The sequence below is a fragment of the Dipteris shenzhenensis genome, chromosome 27 (genome assembly GCF_047967505.1).
Source record: "Dipteris shenzhenensis isolate YYH24624 ecotype China chromosome 27, Dip_SZ_1.0, whole genome shotgun sequence".
NCBI classification, from domain to species: domain Eukaryota; kingdom Viridiplantae; phylum Streptophyta; class Polypodiopsida; order Gleicheniales; family Dipteridaceae; genus Dipteris; species Dipteris shenzhenensis.
In genome coordinates, this window is record NC_141622.1 from 43153554 (window position 1) to 43175864 (window position 22311).

General features: G+C 39.8%; 1 protein-coding gene across 1 annotated transcript; it reads right to left on the reverse strand.

The window, feature by feature from the left end:
• Positions 1-1187: 1187 nt before the first annotated feature.
• LOC147884337 (uncharacterized) lies at positions 1188-3832 on the reverse strand. The gene is made up of 6 exons (XM_087399042.1): positions 3087-3832; positions 2820-2926; positions 2609-2717; positions 2366-2527; positions 2104-2277; positions 1188-1722 (listed from the first exon to the last, which is right to left on the reverse strand). The coding sequence occupies exons 1-6, from the start codon at positions 3501-3503 to the stop codon at positions 1639-1641; spliced, it is 1053 nt and encodes a 350-aa protein (XP_087255168.1). The 5' UTR covers positions 3504-3832; the 3' UTR covers positions 1188-1638.
• Positions 3833-22311: the final 18479 nt, after the last annotated feature.

Sequence of the window (22311 nt, forward strand, 5' to 3'; positions counted from 1 at the left end):
GAAGCAGGCACCCAGGGCATGGTATGCCAAAATTCATGTACACTTACTATCCCTTGGTTTTCAGAATAGTCCCACAAAGTCCACTCTTTATGTCCGTGGGAGTGGATCTAATTTTTTAATGCTGATTTTATATGTGGATGATATGCTAATCACAGGCCCAGATACTTAGCATATTGCAGCTTTCAAGGCTGATTTGCAGCAGGCTTTTGAAATGTTAGACATGGGACACTTACTATCCCTTGGTTTTCAGAATAGTCCCACAAAGTCCACTCTTTATGTCCGTGGGAGTGGATCTAAATTTTTAATGCTGATTTTATATGTGGATGATATGCTAATCACAGGCCCAGATACTTAGCATATTGCAGCTTTCAAGGCTGATTTGCAGCAGGCTTTTGAAATGTTAGACATGGGACAGCTACACTATTATTTGGGCATTTAGTTTGCTCATGTTGAGGGGGGTATCTTGATGTCACAGTCCAAGTATATTGGATAGCTCCTTGATCGTTTTCACTTTGAGGATTGGAAGCCAATCTCTACACCAGTGGACCCTGGCTTCAAATTTTCAGCTCATGATGGGAGCCCACCATGTGATATCACTCTTTACCAGCAGGCTGTTGGATGTCTCATTTACTTATGTCACACCAGACTTGACTTACAATATGCAGTATCTTAGCTCAATAGGTTCATGCATATGCCCAGTTCACAACATTGGCAGGCAGTGAAGAGAGTCTTCAGATATCTCAGAAGCACTCAGGATACATCCATCATGTCATTGTTCAGATCTGTAGGAGAGGTAGATTTGGCGGCGGCAACAGTGGCAACAGCCCTAGCTCAGCCATCGCTAGAAGAGGTCATCGCTCCACTCACTCTGGATCCTGAACGTCAGTTGTCTCCATGTTCCATATTGACGTTCCATATTGACATCAATTAATTGTAGTTGCAGGAGGATTATGGTCACTCGTCTTCTCTTGCTCCATCATCTTACGGATGCCATTGCACTCGGGGCTTAATATCAAAGAATATCTTTTTTATTAAAGAGGAGGGATTATTTGAGCCAATCTATGCTCTTATCATGTTTAAACAATAATATAAAATAAGACTCTTACGAGTATATTTCGATCTTTTCGAAAGCATTAAAGGCTGCAAAGAAAGGTATCGACACAACCACCTTTAGATAAAACTCTTTTCTTTAAGTCGTTAACATAGCTGTCTTTTTACAAAATAGAAAAAATCGATTAAAAAAATCGACAAGGAAGAAGAAAGGGGGTGGGGGTGTGAAAGTTTGGGGGGGCGTGGGGAGTAAATGGTAGCTGAAGTGCCAAATCATCTTCATCCATCTTCTTCATGTTGAGGACGGTACAAAACTGGAGGCGTACCAAATAAGTAGTAGCAAGGACTACTTTTCATGGCATAACATGGGTATGAAACCTCTATCTCGAACTTTCACCTCTCTAGAGGTAGTCCAAGAAGAAAGACACTAGAAATGTCTTTGACACCACTCTCTGCGGTGTAATAGGCTTTATCGTTTAGTTATCGGGTTATCCATTACATGCGCTTATGCATGGCATGGACATGGCAAGCTATAATTTTAAGGCGTACATACACAAAATACTGCCTGTGTTCTTTAATTTTGGATCCTCAGTAGGAGCAGTTGCTGTAACAGAGTCTTTCTCGGGAATCTTCCTTCGCAGCACTTAATGGAACTCCAAGCTTCTCAGCAACCTGGTAAATCAGTCGCAGAACATGAGTAAGATCAGATGCAAAGCCTAGGAACAACTAAGATTGTGGGATTTATCAAGTTAATCCCCCAGCCCAACATCACAACCATAATAAATGTGCCTCAGAACCTGATGCAGTAGAGCAGAAAATGAGTCTCTAAAAAAATACAGTAGATCAGCCAGAGAAGCTCTGTTAAGTCAATGGAATGGCTATGAACAACTAAGAATTGTGGGATTGATCAAGCACTTGGCCAAAACCTTATCAGTTGTTTGCTTTGCTTCATGCAGTCCAAGACGAAAAAAAATGAGCTCCTGACATGGATACGTAAGAAACCAAAGGCAGTGTTATGGCTCGACTTGCAGACTCCAAATACGTGTTACGTACCTCTCCAAAACAAGCTACTTCTTCTCCCCATAGCAATGAATCACATCCAGCTGCAGAAGCACCCACAATATCATTCGTCTTGTCGTCGCCCACATGCAGCACCTCCTCTGGCTTCACACCCAATGCCTCGCATGCAACCCGGAATATATCTGGATTGGGTTTCTCTACTCCCACCTGCAACATATTCAATGCATGCGTTCACCATTCCCTATTACCAACCTGAATGCTCTTTTACACAGAATTACTTGTTTGCATTTGCTACCTCAGCGGATACCACAATCTTATCGAACCAATCGTAACAATAGAGAGCCCGCATTAAGGGGCGCAGTCGGGTATCGAAATTTGACACAACTGCTAGCTTGATCCCTGCTGCCCTTATAGCCTTAAGGGTTTTCTCCGCCTCCGGGTCCCCAATATGCCATGCCTGTAGGCAACAGCAAACTTTCTTATTGACAAAAGCAAGCTCAGTCGATCGCATAGCATAACAGTGCAGGGATGTATCTACCTTGTCTGTGTTGTAGTATTCGTACAGGGCATCCAGGAAAGCTGGATCTTTGCAGCCAGTGGCTTGCTCCACTACGTTTTGCCAGTACAAGCGGCCGTCCTCCTCGTACCTAAGTAGACAACACCATTCTTATGGGCGATGCAAAATGGGAGAAGCTGGCAGAGATATCTTATACTGAGACATTGGCAGTTCGAATTTTGAAGAGACTCACCTCAACCGATACCGACACCAGGGATGCCCATAAGCCAAACGATATTTAGCTGCGATTTCCTTCATTGTGTACTTAACGCCATATTTCTGGCCGATCTCGTGATAGACCTGGAAAACCATAATGCAAATCTTCCACATGAGCTAGTAATACCCATGATCCATCAACCGAGATCTTAATGTCGGAATAGTCTCGTGTATTGTCAATGCGAAGGCTAATATCATAAATCCGGGACAAATCGCATGTGTCGAAGGGTTACGATTTATGAACCTGTGCAGTTGACTGTGAAGGCACTATCAAAGTACCAGCAGCATCCACCAGTAATGCTTTGTAAGCTTGTGCACCCTTGAGGGGTTGCTTTACAACGGGATCATCGAGCAAATGATTCAAGCGTGGCTCTGGCAGACCTGCGTCCGCAAGAGGGCAAACAAACGACTCATCCCCCCCTGAATTCGGGCAGAACGTCTTTGAACAAGGAAGTTCTCCATCCGATTGTGCAAGACAGTGGCAGGATCTTTTTGAAGTAAAGGGAGTGGTTGTCAATGGGATGACGGGAATTAAACCCTTTAAGAAGGCAGGCTTGACTGCAGACGGCTTAAGGAGTTTGTACTCTGCAAAAGCATACGCTGGAAGCTCATCGCCAGATTGGAGAGCTCCGAGCACGCGCCTACAACAGGAGGCCAACATTGCTGGTACTTTGGAAAACCGGTGCTGCCAAAAACGAAGGACCCGGTATGATCGAAGTGGAAGTTCGAAGATACAGGGGATCGTTCGTCGTTCTGTCTCTCAATCTCTCTTGTTCTTCTCGTCCTCTGAGCACTCGTGCAGAGGACCAAATTTCATGACACTGGAGCAAACATCTCGGTGTGACTGTGTGAGTCCACTGATCTCCTTATACGAGAGCCACAGCAATTCTACAAATGTATCGTCGCGCAGTGATTTCATCACTGCTGATCGGTGACAGCTGCAAGCGAGTAGGAGCTGTGAAGGCGGATTGTGCAGCGGGAGGAGAAGGTGATGGGACATTGGATGCAAGCCGTTGATCGATTGACAGGAAGCTTGCAAAACTGCGGGCGATACCACCTCCGGCAACTGGTTTTGTGGGTGCTCTTACCACCATCTCCGTATATGGCCATCCTACTTACTTGCCTTTGGAATTTGTAACCAGGCGATTCTAGGTGGCTTCCGGGAATCTAAGCTTATTTACACACCGTCAAAGCGTGCCCAACGTCTGGGTACCCAAAAACATTCATGGACCTCTTGGAATGGGCACCCCCCGTTACACACCGACTGCCCGTTGTGAGATCATTGCAAAATGGGTGCCCACCGATGGACACCCCTTTTACACACTGCCCAAGTACAAACCCCTTTTGTAAAAATGAGGGCCCGGATGGGTGTGGAGCTGGGGGACCCAAATCGTGATGGTGATTGGTTGAATCCAGCCTTGCCCATTGGTGGGCAGCCACCTAAGGAAGGCCTTTCTCAAGGCATGACGTGGACTCCACGTCGGATTAAAAGAACTAAGCTTGGGCACTGTATGTGTAAAGAGGTGCCCGCCCAAACCTCAAATGGTGGCTTTCTATTGGTCCAAACGACCGCTCAACGTTGGGTGCCCTTTGGTGTGTAAAGGGCCTAAGGGATGGGGGAATCTAACGGATTCAAAATCCTTTAGATTCTTTACTTGGCCAGCATTATAGCTTTTTATGAAACTCTAAAATCCTACTAAGCCATGTGGCACATTCTAAGCCTTTACATAACTCGCTTATTATTGGCTACTTACAATAGCCTTATACTTAGCAACGTGCCCATATACTAGCAGTTGGCCAAGCATTCTAGTTAGATCCAAGAGCAGGTTTACCCAGACGCGGGGACCTCCACCATCGTGCGTGACGTTCAAACACGACCAATTCCTGTAGCTTTTCTGTGGTCCCCAAACAAGGTAGAGGTTGCAATTGGTTTTTCGGTTTCTTCACCGACCCATGCCTTGGGCAGAGGGCCGTGTCAGATGAAATCTTTGTCCACGAACATGTTTGTGGTTGAATGGTCATCCCACACATCAATCCAAGCCCCTACAAGCATTGCTTTTGTTTGCCTCATCTGAACCCACCCTTGGTTTAATCTCAGCCGCGCCTCACACGGAGTAGTAGTAGCTCAAGCTACCCTCTACATAGGCAACAGGCAAATGTGCCCCTCATAGTCATGTGCACGTACACACGTACACATGTACATACAAAAAAGAAAACTCTCTACACTCTCATAAAAAACTAGTCCAAGGGTGAATGAAACCCCACTCAACCTCCAAAGCTGAATGAAAACCCACTCAACCTCCAAAGTCTACACCTCATCAAAATCAACCCACCTAGTTGAAATGAAAGTGTGCCTAATTGAACCCACGTCACCCACGTCGAATTCTGGGCTCAAACCCACTCAACTTCCAAAATCTAAACCCCATCAAAATCAACCCACCTAGTTGAAATGAATGTGTGCCTAATTGAACCCACGTCACCCACGTCGAATTATGGCCTCCTAGGGCCTTCGCATGGGGGAAAGAACCTCGTTGAGCACCAAATCAACACATTACTAGAATGAGGATTCAAACACATTCATGGAATTTCCTCCCAAGAATGTCCTCCTTGGGATCATTGAAGTCGCAAGCATTCTTAATTTAGCAGGTCACTTTTGACTAGAAACCTAGATAATCCCGGGCACCTTTCCATATGTATGCAGATTCCAAAAAGCCCCCCACTCCCTAGGACTTTCACGTGAGGGAAGGGATGTGGGAAAATGGCTCCTACTATTGCAAGACACTATCAACTCGCTCCCTGATAGCAAAAGTCACCATTTGAGGGTGACATGGATCCCCATGTCCCTTCCCTATCTCATTAGTGAATGGAAGAAATTCTAAACTGTTCAATAAAATCTCATTAGAGGGTGACATGGATACCCAAGTCCCTTCCCTATCTCATTAGTGAAGGGAGACAACCATAAAATCTTCAAGACCAAAATACAAAACAAAGCATCCAATAAGCATCTCCCATCTGGCACATGATTCTAAATTAGGAACATCTTAACTCCCCACATTGAATGGGTAGTTTGATCACAATAAGGTAGTGCTAAGAAATGACACACTAATGACCTTTCCTTAAAGCAACAATTACTTAGGTCTCAAGCTCTAAATGATACCAAGAGAAGCCTCTATTCGTTCTAAGAGTGTTCAAAATTTACTTGATTAGCTCAAGTGAACCTCTAGATGTAGCATTTGAAATGGCTTGGGCAACTTCCTTCTTACATCAAATTCTATTACAAAGATCCCAATGTTGGATATAACTATGACTTGCTTATGAAAGCAACAAATATGCAGTTTAGTCTTAAAACGTGAAAGCTATGCCAATAGCCTTCTTGAAGCACCGACAGATTTATAATTTGTTGATTGAAATCGGGTTTCCTATCTTTATAAAGTTGTATATGTCCTCGCCATAGGGGTAGGAGCTACTATTAGTAAGGAGGAATTACAAGAATGTTGGAGATGATCTCTTTTGGATGGTAAGATAAGAGGAATTAATCTTCGTGAGAAGTAGCTCTTTCCTCAATACAGTGGTCATGGCCTCTAAGCTTGCAACTTATAATCAAGAGCATGATACAATCACATAATAGGAAGGCCTCTTAAAATTTTTAACATATAAGTAAGAATCAAGTTCAACTAGCAAAGTTTGGTCAGGTTGTGACACTCACCCTAGCCAATCAACATACTTGATCAACATGTATCTTTCACAAACAACAAAATGCTAACCTATACGAGGTTTTGCTATGTTGGAATCCATGCTTTATACAGCTATGTTGGAATTCCTTTTTTATACAGCAATATGTGTGAGGTCTGTCATCATCAATGTTCACAAATCCAAATTTCTCCATGAAGCTCCTTTACTCTAGCATCATTCTATGGCTTCAACCCCATAAACTTCTCACAAGAGAAAATCACCGAAAACCAATAAAGGGAACCTTTAGAAATATGGAAAACTACAAACTGAAAGCAACATCTCGACATCATCTCCTAGTAGCGGTATTGGCATCACCGACAAAGCACATTAAGGAGAGATACCCTGCATAGGGAATACCCTAAACCTTATGGAGGGAAAATATTTAAGCTAGTCAATAGTTATTGAAGGGAGAGAGAGTTGTTGTGTAGTAGAGTGGATGGTGGAGAGAAGATTGTAAGAGTGTTGCAGGAGCAATAGTGGTAATCCTATTATGTGTAGTATTGTTTCGGAGCAAGTATGGGTAGATATATGCAAAGTGTGAAGGTAGGATAGATTGTGTGTAGGAGGAAGAGGAGATTGTTGGTGTTTTGTGTGCAAGCTATAATCAAGTTCTCTTCTTTTCTTAATGTATTCTAAGTCTATTGACAATGTGTTTTTTGTACTCACAAATGAATTCACATCTGTCTACATTATGTCTTTTGTGGCACAAAGAATCCATGAGCAAACACTTTCATTAGGCCATCGGGCAATATATATGTTTCCTTTGCGGAGGCTAAAGTGTAGCCAACCTAAATTCCTCTTGACCCCCCAAACTAAAGGCACTTAATAATGCAGCAAGGGATTGGGAAAAATGAGCCATAGGCTGAATTCCAAGTCATGTGAATGGAATAATAATGAAGATCTAAAAGCGATGAAGATAATGCAGCAAGTGGGAGGCGACCGAAAGTCATACCAATAGTGTCAACAAGAATTCCTCTCAAAAGGAATCTTCAAGTGTGGTTGGACTTAAGGAAAGGTAGAATGCCTAGTGTGGAGTACACACCGATAGTTTTGAGATGAATTCCTATCAGAAGGAATCTTCAACTCTGGTTGGACTTAATCAAAGGTGGAATTCCAATTTTGGGAGTCCCTACCAAGCAATTCAAAGAGAGAATTAAAAAAGGATGAGTGGTCATTGTTACCCCTTTGTAAAGGGTTTTGCTGGTTCAAATTTGTATTCGTCTCCTAGTTCTAGTAGTTCTATGGGTTCGGATGATTGGGAGACTGTTGATGATTGTATAAGTGTTGGGGCATAGGCATTATACTTAGCGTGCGATTGTGTGAATAGCTATCGATAATGTGAGTACAAACAAGGATACGAGTGTGTTGCGTATGACAATGCTGGTTGTATTTCCTTTTCAAAATGATCAAGTAATGAATGGAACACCTCTTTTGGCCAAATATTAGTGAAGCCTCTAAGTAGTTGATGCACTTTCTATCGCTTCTTTGAGTTCATATAGGCTTATACTATAGTGTCTAAAATACGAATGATATTATGCCATATGAGGGTTTGTGATGCATGTTGAATGCACTCTTTAAATAGCAAGAGCTCTTAGGCAATCTAGAAACATGCATACTATCTTTCACAGATCTCAAAGCATAAGCAATTCAAATGCACATCTAATTGAATGAATCTACATGTTAGCACCATACTTTTGGCAACATTTTTGGTGATCTTATAATTGGGGAAGCTCTACACTAGATGTGCCAATGAAGGAAGATGGTGGGATAGAGTCTACAAGAATGGCAAAGAAACCCCAATATTAATGAAGGAGCAAGATAGGAGGAAGTAAGGTGATGTTATCAAACACCTCCAAAAGATAAGCAATTTCGACTCAATGCTAGTATGCAAGAAGTGAAATTGCTAGTGTAGAAGTTTCATGAGCAAATAGGCATCAAAAGTCAGGTAGCTCCTCAACTAGAAAAGCTACCATGTTACTCTTTCACTATGCCTTTCACCCTGGATTTAAGCTTGAGTTTTGAGCCTACATCAAAGTGTGGAAGGGCAACTAGATGCATGAATTCATTGATTTGGCAATCATGCAATGTGGTGACCTATGGGTCGAATACATAAACCGTATGCCTTGGCAAAGGCCAAATAGCAAGCAATGCAAACCAATGCAAAATGAATATCAAACACAAAGAAGGATGCAAGAACTCTGCAATGGCATAGGGAAGAGAAGAGTGGATGGTGGGAGTGAATAGCAAAAATATTAGAAGCGTGTCATTGAACAACAAGGAATTCCAAGCCATAGAAGAATGTGTGCAATTTGAGTAGTCCAAAACCGAATATGTTTCTGAGGATAACAAAAAGGAAGCTGTGCAAAAAGGTAAGAGATATAAGGATCCACCTTTTAAAGGGAATACATGCATATCATGATGGAAAGGACCAAGAAGCAGTACCCCATCTGATCCACAAAGGAAATGGAGGGATCCGAGTACTAGGTGAGAATGGGAGATTCATTAAAGTGCCCATGAGCAGATGCAAGAGCAATTCCACAAGTAATGGTAAGGCCAAAGGAAACGATCAAAAGGTTTTAAACTAATGAGACAAGAGGGTGAAAATCCTTGTTCTCATTTGCAAAGCTCTCTACAAACGATTGTAATATTGCAATGCAATATAGAGAAGTATTTGTTGAACATTCCACGATGTTCGTAGAGACAAAGCCATTTAGTGGTTTGACCATGTGCAAATGGTTATTTCATGATATTAACTGTATTGAGGAAAGCTTTCTTAAAAGCCTTCACCACCATGCGTTTATTGAACCTTAGTAGAATTAAGTAAAAAGCTAGGGAGTTTGTTTGTGACTTTGAAACAAAAAGTAGGGTGCTCACTGATTAGTTGGCTACTACTAGCCAAAAGCAAAAAAACGCTTTGTTCATGGTGGTGGTTGTTGAGCAACCTCAACAATGGTGCAAAGTCTCTGAGAAACATGGAAATCACAAAACTGACTAGGACTCACCATACATACATACATACATACATATACATCTCTCTCTCTATGTGTGTGTGTGTGTGTAGGCAAGTAGGTAGGTATGTATGCATGCATACATGCATGCATGTATGTATGTATGTATGTACGCGTATGTATATGTATATGTATATGCATATCATATGCATATGCATATGCATATGGATATGCTTATGCATATGGATATGCATATGCATATGCATATGTATTTGCATGTGTATATGTATATGTATATGTATATGTATATGCATATGTATATGTATATGTATATGTATGTATACATACATATGTATGTATACATACATATGTATGTATACATACATACATATGTATGTATGTATGTATGTATATGTATGTATATTCCCAAATGAAAGGAAAAGGTGGTCTTTATAGATGTGGACTATGAAGAAGAAGAAGATGAATTGGTTGTAAAAAAAGACACAATGAAGATAGAAAAAGAGAAGCTAAAAAAGCTTCTCAAAGAGATGGGAATAAGAGGAGCTCAAAAAAGGGACAAGGTTGGTGCACCAAGTGCAGTGGAACAACAAGTATCAATCATGACAAATATTAATCATGATGATGTAACGTACGCAATCATTTGGGTCACATGACCAGAGTACTAGTTTAACAAAAGCAAAGGACCATAGGTTATGTCTTTGCATGATAAATTTTTTGTGAATTATGTACTGATTTCAATAGGTTGTGTTGAAACTTGCTCCCATGACACTAAGCTCTTCCAAGATCACTCAACAAGCAAGCAATCAATGGCATACACTTTGAGAATTTTTTTGGAAGTGACTAAGATCATATCTAAGGCAAAAGTTCCAGTTTTTTATGTCAAGAGTAGGAGCCATATGATAAAGGGAGTCCTCATTGATGGAGGCTCCAGAAGCAGCATCATCAAAAAATGGCTCAAGTTGGAGAACGTGAAACTATCACCCTCCAAGACTGATATGGTGGATCAATAAGATGGGAGATACTAGAGGGTATTCTCAAGGATGTATGTATTAAGGTACGTGAGGCTTGCTTCATGGTGACATTCATTGTAGTCAAGATGAAAAGTGAGTAGGATACCCCATGTTCTTGGCTAGGCCCTAATTGAAAGGTGCAAAAATGGTACACAATTGGGGAAATCGTACACTCAAAATGGAAAATGAAGGCAAGGAACTACATATATCAATGGAAAAAAGAACAATCATGAACATGGATTTCGTTAATGTTTTCATGTTTGAGTTGATGTAAACATCATTTTTGGTCCCAAATGGCAAAAGATTTATGTAATGACTTGTCACATTGGTAATTTCGAAAATATCCGATAAATCGAGTAATATTATCATCAATAGTGGCCCTATAACAGGCAGTAATATGCCTATTACTAATGGTAAAAGGCATACTACTAGTATTACTAGATCTATTACCAATGATAAAAGGCATGTTTCGAGAAGTAGTAGGCCTATTACTAGTGATGGAAGGCCTACTACTAACAATAGTATCCAACTTATTTATTAGTGGTAATATGGCCACCATCGGTGATAGTATTCTTGTTTTCAGCTCAATTTTTACATACAAAAAGCTTGTGAGAGCCGCAAGTGCTTTTCAATCGGCAAGACGCTCTTGTACATAGCGTATAGGGTAAGGTGGACACCAAAAGAGAGATGGAAAAAAGAGGTTTAAGAGAGGAGAGTTCTTATGCCCATCATTGCACCTAACACTTAAGGCGCTAGCTCCAAGCCAATGTATTCACGAAAAGAAAAACAGGAAAGAGAGGAACCACATTCTTACTTGGAAAGTATGTGTCCTAGCACCGAATGATCCCACTCGGAAGAGAAGGTGTTTCGCATTTATTGCCCTATAAAAGAGAGGAAACATACCATTTTTAAGAAAATTAATTAGTGAAAGGAGGAGTTTGGAGAAGCAACATTCCAAAGGAACGAATTGAGGAGACAAAGAGAAGCCTAAAAACAAGGAGAAAGCACGAAAACAATAGGTAGAGATTTCATACTCTTCTCTTTCATAATTGTTTTTCATGTAACGTTTCTTCCTTGAGAGAAAGAAAAGGAAAGGAGAAGAGAGAATTTAGAGAAAGGAAGGGAAAGTAGAGGAAGGGAAACAAGTGGAGAGGTAGAAAGAAAGACAAAGAAACCAAACAAACTTGAAATAGAAGTGGAAGAGAGGAATTGTTACCTTGAGGTGAAGAGGGAGCTGTAGCAAGTCCTGTAGGTGCAGAGGGAGAATGTAGGAGAGGATGGAAAGATGGGAGAGGGAGTGAGGAGTGAGGAGAATGTAGGAGAGGATGGAAAGATGGGAGGGGGAGGGAGGAGTGAGGAGGCAAGGATGAGAATCTCACAGAGAGAGAGAGAGAGAGAGAGAGAGAGAGAGAGAGAGAGAGAGAGAGAGAGAGAGAGAGAGAGAGTTCATTGTGCTTGTGGAAGTGGTTGAGTGCTCCCATATCTATGCAACATTTTGCATGTTAGGGTAAGGGTTTACCAAATTACAAGCCAATGAATGCAATTGTGAACATGGAGTGATGGATGAGGTGGCCAATAGTTGGTTTTCCTGGGGGATTCACTCTTCATGAAAGGGGGACGTCACCTGCGTGCATGAACTTCAAGAAAACCCCCTATTTAAGATCCATGTAGGATGATAAAACACCCCTATTTAAGCTTATAAGATACCACCAAAATTCTATTATGTCCCCCCTTTCCTTAAATCTACGTTCTTTCTCAAGCATTTAGATCACACAATAAGAAAATTTAGATTACTTTCCCTATGACTATTTGAAACCATACACAAAACCAAACTTATTTGGACTAGTTATCCAAGGTAGCCTATACTATGTCCCCCCTCTTAAATATGGCATGGCCCCCCTAACTTAAATTTAATATTGGGAAAAAATAAAAGGCCCCCCACCCCTAATGTATAAGCTTATGCCTCATTAAAAAAAACCCCCCTATTGTACACTCACGTGATATCATAAGTTTCCTCTTGTGAATCCCCCGGGTTGGTTTTAAAAAGATAAATTGGTTTCTTTTGGCAAGATTGTAGTCCATAACTCCTATAGGCTAGTGTGTTGGGGTAAGTTGGATTACAACCGAGTCGTAAGAGTCTAAGGAAGGTGGTGAGAGATTTAGTGTTCATTGTGCTTGCTAAAGTGGTCAACTAATTGAATATTTGCAAGTTGGGGTAAGGGTTTACCACAACCACAATCCAATGAGTGAGATTTATAGGAAAGTTAGATTGGTTTCTTTTACTTGTTTTGATGATGCAATGGTCTGTGCAACAGATTCAATTGCATCACTATGCATTTGATATTTGCACAAACTCTATGAGTAAGGTGCTAGCAATATCTTAAGAGGTTGGATTGTAACCTCTGTGTGTGTGTGTTTGTGTGTGCGTGTGCATCTGGGCATGTGTGTTCACATACATGCATGCACATGCACATGCGCCTGTGTGCATCTCCATCACCTTGTGACTTCATCTTGTGCAAATTATTCACATGTACTGCACAAGCAACTTGTTTTATTTTTTAAGGTTCGTGTTAAGTCAAGCACTATATTTGACTAAATCTATGTTTTAAATTTTTAATAGTAATGCAATTGTGTCATGCTTAGTTGAATGTCATTTTAAAAATTGCAATGATGCAAAACGTATAATATTTGTTTGAATGCTTTTCTGTGATGCATTGATGAAGCTGCATTATAATTGAAATTTATAATATGTTATCCCTCATTGATTGATGTGTAATTCCTCATTTATTAATTCATGGATGAAAATGAGTGAATTTTTATCTTCTTGTGTTTCTTTGAATGATGCATAGATGCAAAGAGTGTGCTCAAATGGCGAGACTGAGTAGATTTTAGTGGATAGATTGCCTATTGGGAAGTGGATTTCCCAAAATGGCCACCAAATTTTCTAAACAGGTGAGCAATTTTTTGTTTGTATCTCTATCTCCTCTCTCATCTCTCCTCTTTTAATCCCACCCCACCCCCCTCCCTCTGCTTGCAAAAAATCATATTGTTTGTCATCCTAGCCACATTATCTCTCCACTGTCTTCTCTCTCCACTTGTTTGTCGTCCCAGCCACATTCTCTCCCACACTCTCTCTCTCTCTCTCTCTCTCTCTCTCTCTCTCTCTCTCTCTCTCTCTCTCCCCCACCCCCCAATGGATTAAATCATTATAATGCTCCAGAAAACCATATAATAATTACACTTTCCATGTGATAATGCAAAGGGAGCATGGTCATTACCCAAACTCCTCTCCCAATCTCTTGATTGAAACATCGCTTTAACTCTTGCATTCATGATGCTTTCCTTCAATAGACCCCTCTATGTATGTGGTATTTTTCATTGGTGCACTTGATCAACACAAAAGCATACCACCATGGTCCTTGTCAAAATAGCCCTTGATGGGTCACCATGGTCCTTGTCAAAATAGCCCTTGATGGGTCTGCTTAGGGGCAAGGGCCATATACAACCCATCTATACAACTCTCACAATAGGAACAACCACATGCCCTGACAAGTAGGAAACTTTTATTTGACATAATGTTGAGGAACTGTCCACCACCCTTAAAAAATGATCGCAACATACAAATTGCATGTAGCTTGCCATTCAAGGACTATTTAAATAGTGCATAAATCAAGATAACAGCCACATTTTTTTGAAATGAATGAAACAAGCATGCACTATTAAGGCCATGCAAAGTTAAAATATGGCCCTTCGAAAGAAAAGTGGTGTGCATAAGCATTGCAATTTTGAGGATATGCTAGGATTAGAAGCACAAGACACAGAGGAACATTCTACTAGATAATATGGTCAATATATACAAAACATTATATGCCAAGTGGACAATGACACTATCCATTGAAGGGCTTGTTCAAAATACCACAAGTGGAAGTCTCAGCTCACCACAACCATGTTACTTGCTTTAAGTCTAGGGAAACCCCAAGTATGTATTGTCGATTTAGAGCCCCAAGTATGTCTTTCTGTTATCATCAATTGGTGAATCAACATGTTCTCATTTTGGTTGAGGCCAAGAACCCTCAATAAAGTATAGGTGCTTGCATGCAAAATATGTCTTCTTGTTCTCAATAATTCCATGAAATCTAGACATGTACTTCAGGGCCTATCCAAAAGTTTCAATGGTGAAAACCTCATGTTCTTTGGATTGAAGGACCATTTCTTAAGTCACCCTTGCTTTCATTTCCAGTTTGATTTGATTCCTTTTGTTGCTGGCTTAGAGATGTTAAAAACCCATACCTCATGTGTATCCCCTCTCTAAATTTATACCGTTGGCCAAGCATAAGTGACATCTTGTGGGCAATGATTAATGTTCTTGTCTATGGACCATGTGTGCATTACATCCATGTTGCAAAACCACATAATATGGTTTGTTGTCCTAGCCACATGGGACCGTCATGGAAAAAAACAAGATGCAAGTGCCCTTTTTGCATAGCCCACAATAGTGTTCCACCATTTTTTATTCCTTCCTGGCAAGCCTAGCTCTATTCATGAGTCCTCCTAATCCCCCACAAGGTTTGATGTATTGGTACTTCCTCCACACTAACGAGTGTGCAATCTATGCACAAACCCCCTACTTCTCTTGATAATGTGGCTTCATTTCCAATGATTGTCTCATCATCTGTGAAACGAATCTTCCTAGGCCTTGCCTTGTTGGACCTTGCCTTGGGCCTATCTCAAAGATGCACATTGAGCACATCCTCTTCATGGATCCTTGAAACGATAGTCATTGCAAATGCCATTATTTTCATACCATGAACATGTTAAATTATCACACTCCAAGTGTCCCATACAGTGGCTAATCCTACGAACACCTTGAAGGGAAACATTTAAAGTGGCTAACTTTGTCCACATATGACCATTTAGCTTGTGCTCCATTATTGCCACTACTGAACTAGATAATTTTATGTAGGGAAGCTTAAATATCACATCTCCATCATAAGATCTTGGAAGCTCTTCCTCTTGCCAAACTTGTTCAATTTTCGCATAGGCTTTTTTAGAGTGTGAGCCTTCATCATCGCAAGCAAGGCAAGAATAGTAATTTTGCCACTCTATGGGACACTTGTATGGGGCATGAGAGACTAGGACTTTCTTCTCATGTATCAACAATTTTGACAAAGCTCATCACCATTTGCCACTCCAACATCAAGCCACCAGGAAGTCCAAATGTCAGAAATATTCACTAGCTTGGCCAAGGAGGAGCATGCTCAAGAATTGGAACGACAAATTGTAGCAGATATCCAAGATGAATTCTATGGAATTGCGATAGAGGTCACAGCAATTTGGGCCTAAATAAACTAGAAATAAGTTGAAGAAGTGTGGACGAACCAAGCTCTCCAAACTCAAGAGAGAGTAGTTCTTGGCACAACTTCCACCCTCCAATAGAGCCAAATATAGCTGTCACCACTTCACCTCCATCCATGCTCAGCAGATGGAGAAACTTGTACAAGCTAGGCTCACACTAGTCCAAAAAGAATAAGAACTCCAGGATTTCTAGGAAAAGCTTGTAGATATGCAACGTTCTTTAGCGGCACACTTTTCGCATTGAGGAGCTCATAAGGGAATGCATTCTACTCAAAGAACAACTTGCCACCATTTTACAAGCAAGCACTACTCAAGACCAAGTCTTAGAGCAATGGTCAAGTGCCAATGAATCCATTACTCAACAAGAATAGATCACCTTACTGATGAAAAAGCTTAAGGGTGCATATACATTGATCTACCATAAATATAAGGAAAAGTATGATGAGCTACATTTCCACAAGGCTACAATCTCAAATCTTGAACTCCAATTGCTAGTGCAGACCAATGAGGCAATGGATGACACAATAGATGATGCCCCACTATAGTGCACGACTATGCCTTACCAAGAACTTGTGGCTGCTCTACAAGCAGCAGACCATCTCAGAGGATGTGCAATAATCCAATGGAAGCGAGAGCATACATTGTATGGTGCGAAGACATTACAACATGATCGAGACTGGCATGCCACAAGTTCCACAACCACTGGTTGGGTTACACGCATGGCATCCCAACTCCATGATCACAATAGACCACAACCCAAGGACTGGTAATAAAATGGATCTAGGGGTATGTTAACTATGTGTCAACATGGACTCAAGTAGCACAGAATGTGTGTATAGAGTAGTGGCAAAGCTCCGCTTGTACTTTCATAAGGCTAGGAATAATCTCTCTTAGGTATCCTACATGCATGTTCTAGAAGAAACTTCTACATGCGCACCCTACATGCAAGTTCTACGTGCACATCCTATAGCAAATTCTACATGTTATTCCTACATGCATATTCTAGATGTAACATCTACATGTGCATCCTACATGCAAGTTTTACATGCATGTTCTAGATGCAACTTCTACATGTGCATCCTAGATGCAAGTTCTACATGTAGAGAGAGAAAGTCCTACAACTTGTATAAATATCTCATGATGGAATGAAGCACACACGGCATGTGTTGAATTCTATTTTGGTGTTCTATGCAATTGTCTCCAAGTCCATTCTCCCTTGCACTCTCACATCCAAAAGCATGTCCTACCTGCATCTGTTACACCCCCCTCCTCCAACCTTGCAACTCCTCCTCCCCCTCTCCTCCTCCCTTCTCCTCTCTCTCTCCCAACCCCTTTGCTCTTACACCTTCTTTCTCACCCACTCTCTACGCTACCCCTTAACCCTTACCCTCTTAGATTAGTTCCTTAACCCTTGTCTTCCAAGATCTATGGGGGAGATGAGTTCTCCACCATGTACTCTATTCTGAACCTTGGATCCCCCTTCTAAACTTGATCCCCCTTCTAACCTTCAACCTCCTTCTGAACCCTAGAGCCTCCTTCTAAACCTTAAAACCCCCAATGGAGGTGAAACCCTTCATTCCCCCAACCATGTTGATGAATGTTCCTTTCATGCAAGCATGCGCGATGTTTACTGCCACACTTGATCCTACGTCTCTCACTGGAATATGATCGAGGTCCTTAGCTACATGACAACAATGATGATACCCAGATATCTGTAGGTGACAAAAGCCTAGGTACCCTACATACCCTTGCACATCTTGCAAATGTGCAAATGTTGTGGGATAGTGGCAACAGAAAGGATAGATTGATGATGCTTTAAATGTTCCTAAATTTAGTAGAAAGTGAATATTAACCAGACAAATGAGAGAAGAACTACATAGTAATCTTTGATTTTTTTAAAAATCTATATAAAATAAATCAAAAGTTGGTCAAGTTGTTTGATAATTAGTTAAAGAAGGATGGCTATTTAAATTGATTGGTTTGGTACCAAGAATTTATGCAATCTTAACAAATTCTTAACTGACATAGCTTTTAAAAATTTGACACAAGAGATGCTCATGTCAACTTCATAAGTTTAACACAACTCAAAAACAACAATATAAGCATACATATTTCAAGACGTGAAGCATGTTATTTTGGAAAATTAACACCACCAAATTTATAAAGAGTGAAACAAGAGCCAAATGAACTCTATATTGAAACACTATAATCTATGGGGTTTGGCACATACCAAAAGCATTGATAAGCACTTCATTATGCTATTTCACATTTAGAGTTGACTACATCAAGTATTGCTTGATGTACTTTATCAAATATATTTGATAAACTCGAAGAATTCAAGGCCATGCTAAATAGGAAGACATATCAAAGACTACAGATCATACAAATTTGGTGAATATATATGATAAAAGTTTTTGAATTCTTGTGGAGATCATGGCATAAGGAGACAATTGCACAAAATATGTCCTAATTTTCAAAAAAATCAATCAACACTAAAATCATTTGTTGAAATGGTAGTTATAAAACCATGATTTGGTGCTAGATACAAGACAAACATTAGACACTTGAAAATGTTTCATTGCATAGCATATCCCCATATTCATGCCATTCATAGAAGCAAAAACGATTACACCATCGATATCATAGGAGATCATTGTTTCAAGTTAGGAAGAAACAAAGGAGATGTTGAGAATTGACTATAGATGGAAGAACCTATATGAGTACAAGAACAAGATCAAGAACCAAATAAGTTCAATAATAGAAAGTAAAACATCACCTCGATTGATATCTATTCAAAAGGGTAAAGAAATTGAAGTCAAAATTCTAAATTTTTCTTTAATGACAAAAATCATGCCAACTATGACAACAAATTAAAGATGCAATGAAAGATTTAAATTAAAGATGTAATTAAAGACAAAATGGCAAGAACCTATGAACAAACAAATGAATGCATTGTACAAAGGTAGCACATGGGAATTATGTGACTTACCATGTTGCACAAGGACTTTTTTCAATTAAAAGGCTTCTATAAACCATGATAAAGCGCGAAGAGCAATGCTCATGTCAAAAGTACATTATGCATATAATGATACACTTAGTGGATAAATAACCTAATCATCAAGAAGAGCTAGCAAAACACCAAGTTTGGGGCTAAAAATGTCACCTCAACTTGTGGTGGACTTTGAGGAAAAAGGAGAGCCACTTCACTCCCTAAGGAAGATAATCATCTTAGCAAAATCCATCGGAAAGACCCCTACATGTTCAACCAAATGGCCATCAAAGTGTGTATAGTGACGACGACTGTCCAAGTACTGGCCAATGTGTAAGAAGGTTGGATCTGGGAACCATGTATCCAGATCTCCATATGTGCCATCCTAAATTGCTCACTAATATCGCCCAAAAAGTCTCCACCATGGCGTGTGCAAGTCTTTGAGGAGAATGGCAACCATCATCCATAAAGGATGTCTCAACTAAGTGTTGTCAAACTAAAAGACTCTAAGAGGAGCCATTCCTTTCATTAAAAATTTGAGGCCTTGAAAAAGAGACCCAAGCTACCAATTCCCAGGTAATGAAGAAGGGGGAGGGGACAAAAGTACTTAGAAGTCTAGCAATCCCTTCAAGGTTATCTTTTCCTATTTGTAATCCGATAAACAATGTTGAATGGACTCCTCATCAAAAAAGTATCTAGGGCAAGTGGGGACCTGGACCTCCATAGGTTCACTCCAATCCCTCCATGAATAGAAAGCCAAAAGAAAATAGTGATATTTCTATTCCTGGGGGGACTTCTAGACTCTTCTCCATAAAGATCAATGCAAGACTACCAAAATCTAGAAATTCTCCCAATGAAGAGCCCTATTGGGATTTTAGATTGCAAAAGGATTTACACCTTTGTATGGATACGAATTTGACAAAACATATGCTCAAATAGAAAAATTGGATGCAATCAATTTTTGGTACCACATGCAACCATTAACAAATGGAGTGTGTATAAAAAAGAGGGGGAAATTCATTCCTACATGAATATCTAGAGGAAGAAGTATACATGCATCAAACATAAGGTATGTTCTAAAAGAAAAAGAAAAGAAATTGTAGCCTAAATAAAGCATTTTTTTAAAAGAGAAAAGAACATTCTAATAATAAACTCCTTAGCGACATGGACACTAAGGAAAAACAACTCCCCAAGGAAGGATGCAATGTAAAAATACAAGGATATCTCCCTAGGCTAGCCACTCTATGGGAAATTACCACTACAAGAGGATAAACAAATAGCCATTTTAGTGGCTCATAATGCCATATCATACTGCTATTTGTGAAATGAAGGAAAGGAAATGGCTACCATATATTGATAAAAAGCCTCCCTCTTTTGTCTTGTGTAATATGAGTCTCCCTAGAGTCTATCCCATCTACCTCTGAGAGTATAAAGTCTAGCCAAATGTTGGCTAGTGTCTTCGAGGATAGTCTATATGGTTAAAAGTAACGAGCACCTAGAAGTTGATATAATAGATTTGTATTTTACTAATCTAGGATATACACAATCCTAAGCAAATCATACATTCTTTAATGTAGGGAGAAGGCATTACTATTGCACTTTTGTATGGATAATCTAATAGTTGGACTTAGCAATGAAGATTTTGTAACCGAATTGGGAAGATCTATGTGTAGAATTTGATTTGAAAAATCTTAGTATGATATATCATTATATAGGAATAGAATTTTGAAGGGATACAAAATCAACGTTCCAAAGACAACACTAGTATGTGGGTAACTTACTAAGAAATTTTTAAATGAAAGATTGTGAAGTTGTAGCTATCGAACAAAATTTGAAGGTAAGAAAAAATAAAGATAATCCAATAGCTAATGAAAGGTGCTATAGATAGCTTATTGATTCATTAATATATCTAATAATCATTAGAGTAAATATATGTTATGTCGTTAGTACATTATCTTAATACATGTCGAAGCCTAAGTAGTCACATTGAAATGTAGCAAATACAGTACTTAAGTGACACTGACTATTGTGGAGATTATGATAAAAAAAGATCAACATAAGGCTAAGTGTTTTTCTTATCGAAGGGGAAATTTCATGGCTTTAAAAAGCAACCAACTATTTCTTTATCACATCAAAAGATTTGAAATTATAGAGCTTTGCTAGAAGGGATCATGAAGCATTATGCTTAAGAAGAATACTGGCAAAGAGAAAGTATTTTTTAGACCAAGTCTATAGCAATATATTATGACATCAGTGAGTACAATCAAATATATTGTAAACATCAGTGATGATAGCAGTATATTGTGCCATTAGTGTGAGAAATCAATGGTGTACCATTCAAGGACAAAGCACAAAGAGTAATTCATTAGGGGAAGAGTGCTATTTGGTGACATTAAATTGCAATACTATATGGCAAGACTACGATTGCAAAAACAATGGTACATATATAATTATGAAACCACTTTGAAAATGGATTTTTTTCAAATATTAAAAAAATCTTGGATTGACATAGAGAACGTCATTCCCATTAAGGAAGAGTGATAGAGAGTATTGTTTACTCCTTCACACCCTAGAATCATCTCAAGGGAAGGCCTACTTCATAGTGGTTGATCTTGAGGAAAAATGTTAAATGTACAACCTCAATAGCAAATCCTGTGCACAATATATGAATTGTATGAATACCACACTAATCGTACAGTGTTAAAAAGTAGAAAGCATGAATAGGGGATGGAAACTCAACCCTAAAGGGTACATGTATATATTCATTCTCTTCAACTAGTCCCATGTGCGCATTTGCTTCATTTTCACTCTAGCTATGCCCTCTCTTCTCCTCGTTTATCCCTCTTTTAATAAGGGGGCCCAACGAAAGGTGTTATCACCTAGAGGGCAACTTTCACTTGTGTGTTAGTTTCATGGGCATGTGAGCAAGGTGAGCATGCATACATGCATTCCAAGAGGCGAGAAAATACAAGGGGCATGCAATTACTTTATGAAGCAACTCCTTCTTAATTTGTGATTCATGAAGGTGAAATCACTGTCTATTACTTTGCTCCATCACCTTGCAAAATTTTGGATTCCTCATTAGCTTCTTTGAATTGTGATATTCTTCATGTGCATGATAGATGTGGGGTGACTTTGACTTTTCATAGTGCGTCTTTCTTTCGTTGGCATGCTATCTAAAAGATCTTTGTAGTGTAGAAAATTAAGCAATGATTCTCTATTGGTTGTTGGTTGTTGGTTGTCAAGGTGTGCTCAATCGTCCTACCGTATCATTAGCAAAGCCACAATACAATGTTGGTCACATCCAATTTTATTGGTAAGAATAAGCATTTCTATATAGTGCGTCCAAGCAATTTTTCCATTCTCTTGTTGAGCCTTGTCAAACATAGCAAGGCCTCCACAACATTAGAGGTT

Coding starts and splice junctions, on each gene's coding strand:
- LOC147884337 (XM_087399042.1), bottom strand. CDS start 3,503: ATGTTGGCCTCCTGTTGTAGGCGCGTGCTCGGAGCTCTCCAATCTGGC. Junction 2,278..2,365: donor AGATTGTGGTATCCGCTGAG/GTAGCAAATGCA, acceptor AATATGTTGCAG/GTGGGAGTAGAGAAACCCAA. Junction 1,723..2,103: donor AAGTAGCTTGTTTTGGAGAG/GTACGTAACACG, acceptor CTGATTTACCAG/GTTGCTGAGAAGCTTGGAGT.